A 17,913-nucleotide genomic window follows, 5' to 3' on the forward strand; every position below is an offset into this window, starting at 1 on the left:
AATACAACATGAGCCGGGTGTGGTGGCTCATGCCTGTAATCCCAGCTACTCGGGTGGCTGAGGCAGAAGAATTGCTTGAACCTGGGAAGCGGAGGTTGTGATGAGCTGATATCACATCACTGCACGCCAGCCTGGGTAACAAGAGCGAAACTCTGCCTCAAAAAAAAAAAAAAAAAAAGCAAAAATTAGCCGGGCATAGTGGCAGGTGCCTGTAATCCCAGCTACTTGGGAGGCTGAGACAGGAGAATTGCTTGAACCCAGGAGGCTGAGGTTGCAGTGAGCAGAGATCACGCCACTGCACTCCAGCCTGGGTGACAAAGGGAGACTCCATCTCAAAACAAATAAACAAACAAAACAAATAGCAGATTTGACTAAGCCCCCCAGAGCTGTTACATAAACCAACTACTGAGGGTAAACACCTTTGGAAGGACCAGTTAAAACAACTGGGGCTTCATGGAGCCGGATGTGCTCTGAGCTATAGGTGGAATCAAGAGTTTTCTATAATCATAAATTGCATAGTTTTCAGGGAAAATATTTTCCTATTTGACTGGTGAAATAGTATTTTTGTCCTCTGTAGGCAGTTTTGAGACAATATAGTACTTTTCCTGAAATGCTTCCCTGAATGAGCACGATTATGATGGCATTCTGGAATGAGGTTTTATAATACTTGTGGGAACACACTACCTCTTTAGCAATGGAAAACAGGACTTCAGAGCTGCCTTCTGAAAGACCTGGTCCCTGCAGATGGGACCCACCCAGGACCCTCCTATTAACCTACCCATCTGTCTCCGGTGTACCACCCGGAAGCTCTTATGCCCCTGGGATGGGGCTGCCTGGGCTTGCCTTCTTCCTGGGGAAGGTACACACGCTTGGTCTAATGCCCCCAGGGAGCAGCTTTTTCTTGGTCCTTGAGAAAAATGCCTGTGGAGACCAGGCCTTGACTCTGGAGTCCCCCTGGAAGAAGCTACTGGGTGGTCTGAAGCAATCTCCAGGGGTTGCTCCTGGGAAGGCCGGTAGAAGTCATCTTCTGAGATCCAGCTCTTGTTTTTCTGTTGGGAAAGAAGGCAGCAGTTGTTTGTTTTAAAGTTTTTTTGTTTTTTTGTTTTGAGATGGGGTCTCGCTCTGTTGCCCACGCTGGAGTGCAATGGTGCAACCTCGGCTCACTGCAACCTCTAACTCCTGGGTTCAAGCGATTCTCCTGCCTCTGCCTCCCGAGTAGCTAGGATTACAGGCGCCCACCACCATGCCCAGCTAATTTTTGTATTTTTAGTAGAGACAGGTTTTCACCATGTTGGCCAGGCTGATCTAGAACTCCTGACTTCAGGTGAGCCACCATGCCCAGCCTGAAGTTTTTTTTTTTTTTTTTTTTTTTTGAGACAGAGTCTGGCTCTGTTGCCCAGGCTGGAGTGCGGTGGCCGGATCTCAGCTCACTGCAAGCTCCGCCTCCCAGGTTTATGCCATTCTCCTGCTTCTGCCTCCCAAGTAGCTGGGACTACAGGCACCCGCCTCGTCGCCCGGCTAGTTTTTTGTATTCTTTAGTAGAGACGGGGTTTCACTGTATTAGCCAGGATGGTCTCGATCTCCTGACCTCGTGATCCGCCCATCTCGGCCTCCCAAAGTGCTGGGATTACAGGCTTGAGCCACCGCGCCCGGCCTTTTTTTTTTTTTAAAGTCTTTGTCTAGATATGGCTCATATATCATAAAATTAACCCACTTAAAGTATGTAATTCGGCCAGCCATGGTGGCTCATACCTGTAACCGCAGCACTTTGGGAGGCCGAGGCGAGAGGATCACCTGAGCCCTGGAGTTTGAGACCAATCTGGGCAACATAGTGAGAACCTATCTCTACAAAAAATAACTAGCTGGGTGTGATGGCACACACCTGTAGTATCAGCTACTGAGGAGACTGAAGCAGGAGAATCGCTTGAGCTGGGGAAGTCAAGGCTGCAGTGAGCCATGCAGCCTGGTCACAGCCTAGGCAACAGAATGAGACCCCATCTCTAAAAAAAAAAATTAAAAAGTGTCCAATTCAATTATTTTGGCTTAGTCACAGAGTTGTGCAATCATCACCACCATCTAAGTTTAGCAAAATTTCCTCACCCAAAAAGGAAACCCCATACCCATTAGCCATCATCCCCATTTCCCCTGGCCACTCTCAGCTCTAGGCACCCACTCATCTACTTTCAGTCCCTACACATCTGCCTGTTCTGGACATCTCATATAGATGGAACTTGTGACACGTGACCTTTTGTGCCTGGCTTCTTTCTCTTAGTGGAAGGTTTTCAAGGTGCATCCATGTTACATAAGCATGTATAAGTGTTCATTCCTTTTTATTGCCAAACAATATTCCATTGTCTGGATCCACGACATTTGGCTTATTCACTCATTGGCTGATAGACATTTGGGTTATTTCTACTTTTTGTCTATTACGAATAGTGCTGCTATGATCACTTATACACAAGTTTTTGTGTAGACATGTTTCACTGTCTTGGGTATATACTTAGGAGTAGACTTGCTGGGTCATGTGTAACTCTATGTTTCCCTTCTTGAGGAACTACCAAGCTGTTTTCCAAAGTGGCTGCACCATTTTATATTCCCACCAGCAATGTATGAGGGTTCCAATTTCTCTCCTTGAGAAATATATTCAAATCCATTCAAATCTAACGCAAATCCATTGTCTGTCTTAAAATGGGGCTGTCTTTTTGTTGCTGAGTGTGTTGTGGGTTGAATTGTGACCCCCCACAAAAGGACATGTTGAAACCCTACCCCCCAGTACCTGAGAATGTGACCTTTTTTGGAAATAGAGTCTTTGCAGAAGTAATTAGTTAAGATGAGGTCATGTTGGAGTAGAATGGGCTGTTCATCTAGTGTGACTGATGTCCTCATAAGAGGAGGAGAAAAGATACACGAAGAGAGGAGAACACCAAGTGGAGACAGAAATACAGAGGATGAACGTGTGTGACAGCAGAGGGGAGACCAGAGTGACATGTCTACAAACTAAGGAATGCAAATGAGCGCCCCCAATGCCAACACCCAGAAGAAAGGCGGGAACAGATTCTTCCTTAGACTCTCCAGAAGGAGCCTCCAGAACTATCAGAGAATAAATATCAGTTTTGTTTTGTTTTTGAGACAGAGCCTCACTCTGTCACCCAGGCTGGAGTGCAATGGTGCAATCTCAGCTCACTGCAACCTCCGCCTCCCAGGTTCAAGCAATTCTCCTGCCTCGGCCTCACAAGTAGCTGGGATTACAGGTGCCCGCCACCGCATCCAGCTAATTTTTGTATTTCTAGTAGAGACAAGGTTTCACCATGTTGGCCAGGTTGGTCTTGAACTCCTGACCTCAGGTGATCCACTTGCCTCAGCCTTCCAAAGTGCTGGGATTATAGGTGTGAGCCACCATGCCTGGCCTGTTTTGTTTTGAGGCAGGGTCTCACTCTTTGCCCAGGCTGGAGTACAGTGGCACAATCAGGACTCATTGCAGCCTTGACTGCCCAGGCTCAAGCAATCCTCCTGCTTTAGCCCCACTGAGTAGCTGAGACTACAGGCAAGCACCAGCACGTCCAGCAAATTTGTTATATTTTTAGTAGAGATGGGCTTTCACCATGTTGGCCAGGCTGGTCTTGAACTCCTGGACTCAAGTGATCCGCCCACCTTTGCCTCTCAAAGTGCTGAAGTCACAGGCATGAGCCACCTGCCCAGCAATGTCTGTTGTTTTAAACCATCCTGTGTATGGTACTTTGTTATGGCGGCCCTAGGAACTAATACAAGTTGTAAGGTGCTTTATGTATTCTGAATATGAGACCCTTATCAGATTTATGATTTGCAAATAATTTCTCCCATTCTGTGAGGTGTCGTTTCACTTTCTGGATGGTGTGCCCTCTGGAGCACATAAGTTGTTAGTTTTGATGAAGTCTAGTTTATCTATTTTTGTTGTTGTTTATGCTTCTGGTGTTGTATCTTTAAAAATCATTGCCTAAGTCAGTATTACAAAGATTTACTTCTGTGTTTTCTGCCAAGAGCTGTATAGTTTTAGCTCTTACATTTAGGTTTCTGATCCATTTCGGGTTAGTTTTTGTGTAAGGTGTTAGGAAGGGGTGTTATTATTTTGCATGTGGGTATCCAGCTGTCCCAGCACGTAGGGTTTCTCAGGCCTGCTTTAGGGTTTGTCAGTCCTGCTTTTGGGTTGAGATGAGGGAGGCCTGGCGAGCAGGCCTCAGGGTGCTCATTGGCCACCTCTGCCTCTGCCGCCCACTTCTGGGCAGGCCCCTGCGACCCCAGGCAGCCAGGTCCTGCCCCTTCCCTTCGTTGTTCTCTTTTGAATCTGAAGCTGCTCACTGGCTGGGGGAGATGGGGTTGCGGGGAGCATCTGGGGTGAGTAGGCTTGTGGGAGTGGATTCCGGTTTCTTTTCTCCAGTATTTCAAGTCCTCCCTGGCTTTCTGTGCCTCAACATGGAAGGGCAGAGGCAAGGAAGATGGTTGGGCCACCCTAGGTGTCAGTGTACACAGAGGAAATGAGTCACACAGTGGGAACAGCCCTACTGTTTTGTTAAGTGCCACTAACCTCACCCTGACATCGCTATTTCCAGTCCCTGAATCAAGATTGCGCTCCCTGCTTTGTAAACAGGGAAGGGTTGCTTTGGACAGTTGGATCCACTCAGATGCTATACAACTCCTCAAGCCAAGGGTGGCAAGTTTTGACTCAGGCGACTTGGGGGGTGGCTCACAGAACTAGGTCCCCAGAGACTCCTCCATGGGGCCTTCAGAACTGGCAGGTGCTTCCCCCTGCCAGTGACAGATGATGTGTCAGTCAGGGCAGCCACTGGGGACCATCCACAACACTAGATTCTAAGCAAAGCCTGCCCAGGTCATCAAGACCTGGGGGACCTCCCTGAGGAAAACAGGTAGAAGAAACAGCTCCCCAGCAACCATGTGGCTGTCCTGGCAGCCTCACATATACCTGGGAAGTTGTGTGATCTCCAGCCTCTGGCGGGAGAGGGCACTGTCCCTGAAGACTCAGCTCAGGAGACATCCATCACCTCTACCTGGAAGCTTCTCTCACCTTTCCCCAGCCTCTACCCCTTCCCACCCCCTAGCTGGGTAAGGGGATCCCACAATATTCTGTGCTTACCCTCATTCTAGCACCTATAAGGCTGTTTGGAATGGTTTTCTTGATATCTCCAGCAAGTGCCTGGCCCAGAGTCATACAAGATGAGAGTATAAATAATGACCATCCCAATGTCTTTAACATAAAATAACAAAGGTGGGTCAAGTGGACTGGAAGGAAGGAGACAAATGTAAATTTTAAGATTGTGGACATTCAGGATGGGCGTGATGGATCATGCCTGTAATCCCAGCACTCTGGGAGGCTGAGGTGGGAAAACTGCTTGAGACCAGAAGTTTGAGACCAGCCTGGCCAACATGGCAAAACCTTGTCTCTACTAAAAATACAAAAATTAGCTGGGCATTGTGGTGCAAGCCTGTAATCTTAGCTACTCGGGAGGCTGAGGCACAAGAATTGCTTGAGCCTCGGAGGCAGAGGTTGCAGTGAGCCGAGATGGATGGAGATATTGCACTCCCACCTGGGCAACAAAGCAAGAATCTATCTCGAAAAAAAAAAAAAAGGGTTTATGGACATTCACTGGGGAGGGCTTCTCTCTCCTTTGAGGAAAGAGACTACTAGGAAATGTTCAGACACAGTCTACTGAGCACAGCTGCCGGGAAATGAAACTAGGGAACACCTTTTACTCTCTTAAGCAACTGGGAAAAACAGTGGAAACGTAGGTTCCTCGGAGTTTCTGCACATGGGCCTGGACAGAGCTCTGAGGCTGTGTGCTCCTGGCCCCAGGTGGGTGGGGAGAGGGGAGACGGTGTGAGAGAGAGTGCACGCATGAACACCACTGTTTCTCTCTTCTCTCCTTTTTTTCCTTCAGAGATGGAGTCTTACCCTGTCGCCCAGACTGGGTCGCAGTGGTGTGATCTGGGCTCACTGCAACCTTTGCCTCTCAGGTTCAAGTGATTCTCCTGCCTCAGCCTCCTGAGTAGCTGGGATAACAGGCTCACGCCATCATGCCCGGCTAATTTTTGTATTTTTAGTACAGACGGGGTTTCACCATATTGGTCAGGCTGGTCTCAAACTCCTGACCTCAGGTGATCCACCTGCCTCAGCCTCCCAAAATGCTGGGATTACAGGCATGAGCCAGCGCACCCGGCCCCCTTCTCTCCTTTTTTCCCACCACCGTCCTATAACCTGCTCACTCAGGCAGGGTCCATGTCTGGCCAGCACCCTGTCCTTTACAGTGGAAGGAAATCATCGCTGACTAAGGATCTATACCAGAGCTGCAACTGCCACCAGGGACCCAAGACAGAGAAATGCCACTTTGCATTACTAAAGGGTTCATGACACCATATACAACAGCTGAATTCCTGTGAGGAGTGTGGCTGAGGAGTGAGACGCAAGGTCCCTGGACCACTTTCAGAAGGATGAGACTTTGTCCAGCCTGTCCTCATTATGCCAGGCAAATGAACTGCCTGTACTCATAACTGTGGGAGGGAAGCACATACCATGGGTGGTCCATGGAGACAGTGATTAAGACCAAGTCCTAGAACTCCCACTGCCCTCTGGAAGTCAAACTGAAATGAACTCACAACCCCCAGATCCCAGACATGCGTCACCCTTGAGAGCCCCCTATTCCCTGCACCTCCCCTTCCCAGTGCTTAGCACAAGTGTAATTATGATTTGGATAATCATTTGTCTAATCTAATGTCTGTCCCTGAAGGGCCTTTGTCTGTCCTGTTGTATCACTCCACCCCTACCACCTAACATGGTGCTTGGCTTATAGTAGGTGGTTTGGGTTCAATGAATTAAAAATATATGTTTTTAGGCCGGGCGCGGTGGCTCAAGCCTGTAATCCCAGCACTTTGGGAGGCCGAGACGGGCGGATCACGAGGTCAGGAGATCGAGACCATCCTGGCTAACACAGTGAAACCCCGTCTCTACTAAAAAAATACAAAAAACTAGCCAGGCGAGGTGGCGGGTGCCTGTAGTCCCAGCTACTCGGGAGGCTGAGGCAGGAGAATGGCATAAACCCGGGAGGCGGAGCTTGCAGTGAGCTGAGATCCGGCCACTGCACTCCAGCCTGGGTGACAGAGCGAGACTCTGTCTCAAAAAAATAAAAAATAAAAAAATAAAAATAAAAATAAATGTTTTTAAAAGAAAGACTGAATGGGTCTCTACACTACAAAACTTGATAGTGACCTCAATATCTCCCCCAAAATAACATCAAATAAAAAGCATGTGGCTAATTGATAGAAGCATAGAAAGATGAGGACCACAGGGGCAGACATGCAGGGCACAGCCTGGCACAGTCCACAGGCCAGGAGCCCAGCAGGCCCCCGCGAGCTGGGTGACTGGTGGTGTCAGTGACTGGTGCCTGGTGACTACCTACTGAATGAGCAGTGAATGAATCCACAACTTCCCTGTGAGACAGACACAGGACGGGGGCAGGATCTGAGATTCTCACATCAGACTCAGCACCAAGTGCTTAGATGTCCTAAGCAAACTTCCAGCGATCAGAGTCCCCTGTAGCTGGCACAGAAGCAGAGCCTGCCATGATCACACCAACCTGACCACCCTGTCCACTCGATGGTACACTTTGATGACCCACTTTGGCCTCCCAAAGCGCTAGCATTAGAGGCGTGAGCTATCATGCCCAGCCTGAATGTCCATAATTTCACATTTGTCTCCTTCCTTCCAATCCCCTTGACCTACCTTTGTTATTTTATATTAAAGACATTGGAATGGTCATGATTTATTCACTCATCTTATATGATTCTGGGCCAGGTACTTGCTAGAGATACCAAGAAAAAGAACCATTCCAAACAGCCTTATAGCTAGGATGGGGGAACAAAATAAACTTAGCAGCTGGCATCTCAAGAGTCTCTTGTGAGTTCAAGAACTATTCATCGATGCCTGCTCTCTTCTAGGTACAGTGCTTGGTGCTGACAATACAGAAGTGAACAGGCCTGGTGCTCTGTATCATAGAGCTAATATTCTAGTAAGGAAGATAGAAAATAAACAAGGAGACAAAGAGATAATATATTGTAATTGCACATAGTGATGAGTGTTATAAGTGAAGTCAAGCAGATGAATGGGACAGAGAGTCACTGGGGATAGTGCTTTTGAGCTACAGGGGTCCAGTCAGGGAAGGTTGAGACAATAATAAAGTGAGTCGGGAAAGAAGGAATAGCAAATGTAAAAGACCGAGGCTGGGCCGGGCACGGTGGCTCATGCCTGTAATCCCAGCACTTTGAGAGGCCAAGGCAGGCAGATCACTTGAGGTCAGGAGTTTGAGACCAGCCTGGCCAACATGGTGAAACCCTATCTCTACTAAAAATACAAACATTAGCTGGGCCTGGTAGTAGGCATCTGTAATCCCAGCTACTTGGGAGGCTGAGGCAGGAGAATCTGGGGTTTGTGAGTTCGTTTCAGTTTAACTCCCAGAGAGCAGTGTGGGTTCTCTGGGAGGCGGAGGTTTCAGTAAGCTGATATTGCACCACTGTACTTCAGCCTGGGTGACAGAGTGAGACTCTGCCTCAAAAAAAATTTTTTTTAAAAAAGAAGCCTGATGTTGCAAGGAGCTCGCTTGGACTACAGAGCTGCAAGGAGGCCGGTGGGTCAGAGCTTAGTGAGCAAAGATGCTATTCTGTCCCATCAGCTTTGAGGCCCTGGCAAAATAAGATGCCTGAGTCAGCAAAGCAGAAGCTAGACCCTGGGCAGGAGTGAACTCAACATGGTTAGTGACACTCTGGAGCCCTGTGGGGCGCACAGCCTGCATCCCCAGCAGACACCACTCTGCCTCCAGCTCGAGGCAGGGGCTGCAGAGCTTTCCTCTTCAGCCTTTAGCTTGAGTTGGCAGGTGCACAGTCGCAACCTTCAGGGTCCTAGAGCATTCATTTTCAGGAAGTAAATCTTCAGGATGTACTAAAGCATCTTCAGAACAGCAAATACGAAGAGTGTGACCCACACACTGACAGTTTTGTGATTTAAATGGTCATATTCAAGAAACAGAGTGAGGCCAATCAGATATCCATATGGAAAAATATGAGCTTTGACTTCTAACTCATACCACACACAAAAATCCCAGAAGGATCATAAACCTAATTGTGAAAGATAAATCACTAAAGCTTCTAGAAGATAACACAGGCAAATACCTTCAGATCCTTGGGGGAGATGAATATCTCTTAAATGGGATGAAAACCAAGCAAACCATAAACAAAAAGACTGATAAACTGCACATCATTGAAAGAATCGCTGTTCAATAAACATACCATTAGGAGGTTTAAAAGTCAAGCCCTATAGACTAGAAAAAGATACTTGATATAGATACTGTTTTTCTCCAATAAAAGACTTATATCTGTAATAAATAAAGAGCTCCTACAAATCAACACATACACATACAACTCAATTTAAGACCAGGATGACAACTTGGACAGACATTCTATAAAAGAGGATTGACTGACCAATAAGCAAATGAAAAGGTATCATCTTTAGTCATCAAGGAAATGAAAATTAAAACCACTACACATCTACCAGAGTGGCTAAAATTAAAAAGATTGGTAACACCATTGGCCAGGATAAAGAGCAACTAGAATGCTCATTTGTTGCCAATATGAGTATAAATTAGCACACAGACACTTTAGGAAACTGTTCGGTGGTGGTATCTATTAAAGTTAAACATATGCCACCCAAGGACCTAGCAATTCCATTCCCAGATATATATATCCACAGAAATAAGCACCGAGGTTCTCCAAAAGCATGTACAAGAATGTTCACTACAGCTGTCTTCATAATAGTCAAAACCTGGAAACAACCCAAATGTCCATTAACAGAATGGATAATAGGGTGCGATGTATTTTTACAATGGAGTACTACTACAGAACCATGGAAAAGAATGAACTGCAGCCTCATGCTATATGTACAGTTGAAGCTCACAGATGTAGTGTTCAGCGAAAGAAACCAGACACAAAAGAATACATACTGCACGATTCCATTTATAGGCATGAAGTTCTACAACAGGAAAAACTAACACACCACGCTAGAAGTCAGAATGGTGGATTTCAAGGTGCGCAATGACTGGGAGAAGGTACGCAAGAGCCTCTGGTGGGCTAGAGGACTAGACACATTCTGTATCTTGATCTAGATGGTGGTCACAGGGTGCACATCATATGTAAATACTCACCAAGGTGGACACTTGGACCCTGAAGATCTGGTACTTTAGATACATCATTCCTCAAAAAAATTTTAAAGGAGAAAGTGGGGCAATTCAATGGGGAAAGGATGGCCTTTTCAACAAATGGTGCTGGCTCTACTGGGTATCTACATCCTTCATACACAAAAGTTAACTCAAGATGGACCACAGACTCACTTGTAAGAGCTAAACTGATAACATTCTTAGAAGAAATCATGGAAGTAAATCTTTGTGACCTTGGATTAGGTAATGGGTACTTAGATAGAACACCAAAAGCACAGTTAGATAAATTGGACTACATCAAAAGTAAAGCTTTTATGCTGCCAAAAATACCATCAAAAGAGTGAACAGACAACCTGAAGAATGGGGGAAAATATTTGTAAATCATGTATCTGGTAGGGGTCTAGTATCCAGAATATACACGGTTTAAAGAACTAGCCTGGGCAACATGGTGAAACCTCTACTCTATAAAAAACACAAAACAACTAGCTGGGCATGGTGGTGTGAGGCTATAGTTCCAGCTACTCAGGAGGCTAAGGCGGGAGGATCACCTGAGCCCAGGAAGTTGCGGCTGCAGTGAGCTGAGATCATGCCACTCCACTCCAGCCTTGAGACAGAGCAAGACTCTGTCTCCAAAAAAAAAGAAAGAAAGAAAAAAGTACTATTATAACTCAACAATAAGAAGATAACATAATTTGGCTGGGTGCAGTGGCTCACACCTGCAATCCCAGCACTTTGGGAGGCCAAGTCAGGTGGGTCACCTGAGGTCGGGCGTTCAAGACCAGCCTGGCCAACATGGTGAAATCCGATCTCTACAAAAATACAAAAATTAGCCAGGTGTGGTGGCAGGCGCCTGTAATCCCTGCTACTCAGGAGGCTGAGGCAGGAGAATCGCTTGAACCTGGGAGGCGGAGGTTGCAGTAAGCCAAGATCATGCCATCACACTCTAGCCCGGGGGCCAAGAGTGAGACTTCGTCTCAAAAAAACCAAAAACATAATTTAAAAATGGGCAAAGGTAGGCTGAATGTGGTGGCTCACGCCTGTAATCCCGGCACTTTGAGAGGTTGAGGTGGAAGAATTGCTTGAGTCCAGGAATTTGAGGGCAGCCTGGCAACATCGCAAAACCCCGTCAGTACAAAAAATACAAAAAATTAGCTGGTCATGGTGGCACATGCCTATAGTCCCAGCTACTTGGGAGGCTCAGGTGGGATAATCACTTGAGGTTGGGAGGTTGAGGCTGCAGTGAGCTGTGATCACGTCACTGCACTCTAGAAAGGCCAAAGGTTTGGAATAGACATTACTCCAAAGAAGATACACAAGTGGACAATAAGCGCATGGAAAGATGTTCAACTTCATTAGCTGTCAGGGAAACGTAAATCAGAACCACAATGAGCTCCCACTTCTTACGCACTGTGATGGCTATCATAATAATTTTTTTAAAAACTAGACAGTAACAACTGTTGGTGGGGATGTGGAGAATATAAAATGGGGCAGGTTGCTTTGGAAAACAGTTTGGCAGTTCCTCAAAAGGTTAAACATAGTTATCATATGATCTGAAAAATTCTACTCCTAGCTATGCATCCAGGAGAATTAAAAACGTATGTCCACACAAAAACTTATACACGAATATTTGCAGCAGCATTATTTATAATAGCCCAAAGTGGAAATAACCCAAACGTCCATCAATTGATGAAACCATACATAAAAAGTGACTTAGCCATATGGTGGAATATACAGTGGGGTATTACTCAGCAATAAAAAGGGATGAAGTATTCATACACACGACAATATGGATGAATGTTAAAAACACATGCTACATGAAGGAAGCCAGACACAAAAGGTCACACATTACATGATCTCATTTATATAAAATGGCAAGAATGGACAAATCTATCAAGATAGAAAGTAAATTAGTGGTGGCCAGGGGTTCAATGGAGAGAGATGAGGAGTGATTGCTAATAGGCAGAAGGTTTCTTCCACAGGGGATAGAAGTGTTCTACAATTAGACTGTGGTGATGATTACACAACCCTATGAATATACTAAAAACACAGTATTATACTTTAAACAGGTGAATTGTATGTATTTGAATTCTATCTCAAATAAAGCTGTTAAAAAAAAAAAAGCGGGGAGGGGTGTGGGGTGGGAGGTGCCTCTGCTTGTCTATTCCATGGCCCTGGCCCCATCCTGAGTCACATGACTTAGAGGAAGCTTGTCCAACCCACAGCCCATAGGCCACATGCAGCCCAGGACAGCTTTCAATGCGGCCCAACACAAATTCATAAACTGTCTTAAAACATTGAGATTTTTGGCTGGGTGTGGTGACTCATGCCTGTAATCCCAGCACTTTGGGAGGCCAAGGCGGGTGGATCATTTAAGGTTGGGAGTTCAAAACCAGCCTGGCCAACATGGCAAAATCCCATCTCTATGAAAAATACAAGAATTAGCTGGTCATGGTGGTGGGTGCCTGTAATCCCAGCTACTCAGGGGGCTGAGGCAGAAGAATCACTTGTACCAGGGAGGTGGAGGTTGCAGTGAGCCGAGATCGTACCACTGCACTCCAGCCTGGGTGACAGAGAGAGACATTATCTCAAAAAACAAACAGAAAACAAAAAACATCATGAGATTATTTTTGTGATTTTTTTTGAAGCTCATCAGCTATCATTAGTGTTACTGTATTTTATGTGTGACCCAAGACAATTCTTCTCCTTCCAAGGTGGCCCAGGGAAGCCAAAAGATCGGACACTCCTGATCTAGAAGCTACTGCCTAAAGAAAAGAGCACGAATAGAGCTGAAAATGCAAGACTAGACCCCACCCTGAGCCCCAGTCCATGGCAGGGATATACTCCCAGCTTTGTGTCCGTGTACACACAAGCATACAAATCCCTGCCTCTGCTTTCCATGACCCTATCTTGCCCTCCATGGTGTGGTTTAAATGTGAAGCCAGGTTGGGCATGGTGACTCATGCCTGTAATCCTAGCACTTTGGGAGGCTGAGGTGGGAGGATCGCTCAAGGCTAGGCAACATGATGAAACCCCATCTCCATTAAAAAAAAAAAAAGAATTAGCTGGGCAGGTTGGTGCCACCTGTGGTTCTAGCTACTCTAGAGGTTGAAGTGAGAGGATTGCTTGAGCATGGGAGGTCGAGGCTGCAGTCAGCTGTGATTGCACCACCGCACTCCAGCCTGGGTTACAGAGCAAGGCCTTGTCTCAAGAAAAAAACAAAACAAAATAAAAACAACTGTGAAGCTTAGAAAAAGAAGTAGTCAGAGGCACCTAAGCCTGTAAAGGTATTTACTGTCCCTCCCATCACTGCAGCACCAGCCCTACCCGCACTGTCTCTTTCCTCTCTTGTGGACTTTCTCTGGAGCCTGCCCCTAGCATTCTAGAGCAATTGCTTTCCCTCACCCTGCTGGGTAGGCCGCTGGGGCTTGAACTGTAGCAGCGGCAGATACCACACACATCTTTTTCCTACCCACACTCAGTAAACATCAATAACTTTGGAAAACCGCAAAGGCCAAACAAGAACAAATGGAAAAGACAAAAGAGCTCAAATTCACAGCCTTTGGCTGGTGCTTCATTGGGCCAGTAGTTCTCAAGCCTCTCTACTCATGTGGTTCTCTCAAGGAGATGCCCAGGGCTGGCTTCCCTCAGGGACTATGTTGACCCTGGCCTTGAACTTTTGGGCTCAAGGAATCCTCCTGCCTCAGCCTCCCAACTAGCTGGGACCACAGGCTTGTGCCACTGCACATGGCTGGATTGGCTTATTCTAGAATAGCACTGCCCAATAGAAATATAGTATGAGCCACATATATAATTTTAAATGTTCTAGCAGCCACATTTTTAAAAAGTATGGCACATGTTCTCAAGATCTCCTAGGGCTGTGTTATAGGCCATGGTTTAAACAGAAGTTTTTTTTAAAGTAGAAAGAAATAGGTGAAATTAATTTTAATAATATATTTTATTTAATCCAATATATCCAAATCTTTTTTTCTCTTTCTTTTTTTTTTCTTTTTTTTTCCCCCCAAACAAGGTCTCCCTCTGTCACCCAGGCTGGAGTACAGTGATGTAATCACAGCTCATTGCAGCCTCAACCTTCTGGGCTCAGGCCATCTTCCTACCTCCCTGGTAGCTGGGACTACTGGAGGCCAGCCTCCCTGGTAACTGGGACTACAGCCACACACTACCATGCCCAGCTAATTTTTGTATTTTTTGTAGAGATGGGGTCTCACTTTGTTGCCCAGGTTGGTCTCCAACTCCTGGGCTCAAGCAATCCTCCCTCCTTGGCTTTCCAAAGCGCTGGGATTATAGGTATGAGCCACCATGCCCAGCCCCCAAATATTTTCATTTTAACTTGTAATCCATAAAAATGAGATTTTTTATTTTTTTTTTTATCATACTAAGTTGTTGAAATCCAGTGCTTATTTCACATGGCACATCTCCATTTGGACGTGCCACATTTTAAGTGTTCAACAGCCACACGTGGCTGGTAGCTGCCATATTGGACAGCACAGCTCTAAAACCTGGGTCATGTTGCGAAGTGAGTATGTTCAAGGCCTAGTATTTTCTAAAAATATTAATTTAATAGGCTGGGCGCACTGGCTCATGCCTGTAATCCCAGCACTTCGGGAGGCCGAGGCAAGCAGATCGAGACCAGCCTGGTCAACATGGTGAAACCCCATCTTTACTAAAAATACAAAAATTAGCTGGGCATGGTGGTGGGCACCTGTAATCCCAGCTACTCATGAGGCTGAGGCAGGAGAATCACTTGAACCCAGGAGGCGAAGGTGGCAGTGAGCAGAGATTGTGCCACTGCACTCCAGCCTGGGCAACAGAGCAAGACTCCATCTGAAAAAAAAACCAAAAAACCAAAAATCAAAAAATATTAACTTAATAATAACAAGTACTAAGGAGAAAATAAAGGTTCAGAGAGCTGAAGTGACTTGCCCAAGGCCTTAGCTGGTGAGTGGTAGTGGTTAAAGAGCTCAGACTGCGGTCAGATGAGAACGACCTTCACAGAGTGACGTGAAAATGATAGGAGATACACACGGAAAGTGAGCAGCACAATGCCTGGCTTATATCTACAGCTCACAAGCCAAGAAACATGAACCCCATCATCACAATGCTATTAACACTATCACCGCAGGGAGAGGAAGGCTAACAGGGAGAAGGCAGAGACGACTCAGGGTCACTAGCTGGGGAAACCCTGTGTCAGCTGACATTTCCCAAGACTGCCCCTTGAACGGCTTGCACCACTCACCGGACTGGTGGGTGAGGAAACTACCAGCTTCAGACCAGCTCCGTCATGAGCCTGGGCCTTCTGTGGGCCATTCCCTTGGCCCACTTCTCTGGCTGTCTTGCTGACGGTACTAGAAGGCTGCTGGCCTGAGGTGCTCTCTACACGCTGCTGTAAGTCCAGGGCGCTGGGCACCCGGGGACACGGCTCCTGCATGTGGACACCATCTTGAGTTCCAGAGGCTGCCTGGGCAGGAAGGGGCTCTGCAGGTGCCTCATAGTGCAGGTGTGTGCTGGTGTTGAGGCCATGGAGGGAGAGCAAGGCCTGTGGTGTGGGGATCTCCGTTTCTTGGCTCAGTCCGTTGGTTGGCACAGAGTTTACCTGGGCTTTGCTGAATTCCAACAATACCCTAGAAGTTTTAAACAAAGAAACCTGTGTGACAGGTTGTTTGCGACAATGCCCAAGGCTATTGGGGCAGAGGGAAGAATGCAAAACTGCTGTTTTATGATTTAAAACAACCCACACCTTCTTAATTATCCACTGCACTCCCCATCACACAGTCCTCCTCTGACACTCCCACCACGTTCTTCCTGGCCAGGATTTAGGCAGACTGGGTGGGCAGGTGATTTGTGGAGCCTGTGATCTCAAGTGAAATAGCTCCCACAGCAGAGAAAGAGGACTTGGTGTGAATGAGGACTTACTGGCATTCTGGGCAGGCTAGCTGTGGGCCTGGAGAGCTTGCTCAGCCAAACACACAGTTGTGTGGGCAATCGTTTTCCCAAACATGGTGTGCAGCAGAGCCTCCAAGGACAGTGTCTCAGAACAGGCCTCCTCCTCAGCACAGAGAGTTGAGGTGCCAGGACTCTGTGCCCTGGGGCAGGGACTAGGAGCAGCAAGGGCTAAACAGGTTTCCTGAGCGAGGTCATATTTTGTTCCTGGGCAGGCACTGGGACAGCAGGGCTGGGGGAGGTGCAAGGGCTGGTCCCCTCAGAGCTGGACTGGGTGTGGAGACAGCAAAGCGTTACATCCCCAGAAAGTGCTTCTGGAGCTCAGTGTACACCAGGTGTGTGAGGGTGGATATGAGTACACACGAGATGTGCCCCTGCTCACTCTCCATGGTGGGACTGCCACTCCCTGTCTCCTCTGTGCTGATTCCTGGGGCCACAGGGAGCAAATGCTACTGTCTTTGGCACATGTGTGTGCACATACACACTCACACATACACAGTGCACAGAAATATGTCCTGGGCCCTCTGGAATGTGCACTGACTACCAACTGCTCCTCTCTCTCCCAAGGCTTCTGAGGAGCCAAGCTCCATTTCAAAAATAAACCCATTTGCTATCTCTTCTGCTTATAAAACCAGTGGAGCATGTCATGGGCAAAGGCAGGTTCAGAAGGCCACAAGCTGTCTAAGGCCCCAAAGCCTCCATGCATCTGCCCTGATGGCTTGTACCGGATCCAGAAGATATATGAAGCTCAGCTTAATTTCGGCTTATGGAAATGAGGATTTTAGAATTCAAGTTGCTTACCTGATTGTCTTCCCAGTGAGCTTTGCACCATCTTAACCCCAAACAACATTTCAAGACATTATACTCAAGAATAGGTGGCCAATCCATATATAAGTAACTGATTTTGGCTGGGTGTAGTGGCTCACGCCTGTAATCCCATCACTTTAGAAGTTTGAGGCAGGTAGAATTACAAGGTCAGGAGTTCAAGACTAGCATGGCCAAGATGGTGAAACCCTGTCTCTACTAAAAATACAAAAATTAGCTGGGCTTGGTGGCAGGCCCCTGTAATCCCAGCTACTCGGGAGACTGAGGCAGAGAATTGCTTGAACCCAGGAGGTGGAGGTTGTAGTGAGCCGAGATTGCGCCACTGCACTCCAACCTGGGTAAAAGAGTGAGACTCCATCTCAAAAAAAAAAAAAAGTAAATGATTTTCAACATAGACACCAACACACTTTAATGGGGAAGGAATAGTCTTTTCAACAATTGTGCTGAGGTAAGTGAATAATTACATGCAAAAGAAAAAAGCTGGACTGCTATCTCACATTGTATACAAAAATTAACTCAAAATGGATTAAAAACCTAAAGGTAAGAGCTAAAACTAACTCTCAGAAGGAAAGAGAAGTATAAACTTCATGTCTTTGGATTAGGCAATGGTTTCGTAGACGTGAGATCTACAGCGTAAGCAAGCAATGAAAAATGAATTGTAATCCCAGCACTTTGGAGGCCAAGGCAGGTGGATCACCTGAGGCCAGGAGTTCGAGATCAGCCTGGCCAACATGGTGAAACCCCATCTCTAGCCGGGCGCGGTGGCTCAAGCCTGTAATCCCAGCACTTTGGGAGGCTGAGACGGGTGGATCACGAGGTCAGGAGGTCGAGACCATCCTGGTCTACACGGTGAAACCCCGTCTCTACTAAAAAATACAAA

The 17,913-nt window shown here is 46.8% G+C and overlaps 1 protein-coding gene across 3 annotated transcripts in view; it reads right to left on the reverse strand.

Moving 5' to 3' along the window:
• Positions 1 to 17,913, reverse strand: part of PLEKHM1 (pleckstrin homology domain containing, family M (with RUN domain) member 1) — a 60,056-nt gene that overhangs the window by 19,821 nt on the left and 22,322 nt on the right. For all 3 annotated transcript variants that reach the window (XM_011940156.1, XM_011940155.1, XM_011940157.1), the window contains 2 exons: positions 15,505 to 15,889; positions 779 to 1,049 (listed from right to left, as the gene is read on the reverse strand). In XM_011940156.1, the coding sequence (XP_011795546.1) occupies positions 779 to 1,049; positions 15,505 to 15,889 (656 nt within the window). The remainder of the gene's footprint in view (positions 1 to 778; positions 1,050 to 15,504; positions 15,890 to 17,913) is intronic.

This window comes from Colobus angolensis, unplaced genomic scaffold (genome assembly GCF_000951035.1).
Source record: "Colobus angolensis palliatus isolate OR3802 unplaced genomic scaffold, Cang.pa_1.0 Scaffold187, whole genome shotgun sequence".
In the NCBI taxonomy this organism is placed as follows: domain Eukaryota; kingdom Metazoa; phylum Chordata; class Mammalia; order Primates; family Cercopithecidae; genus Colobus; species Colobus angolensis.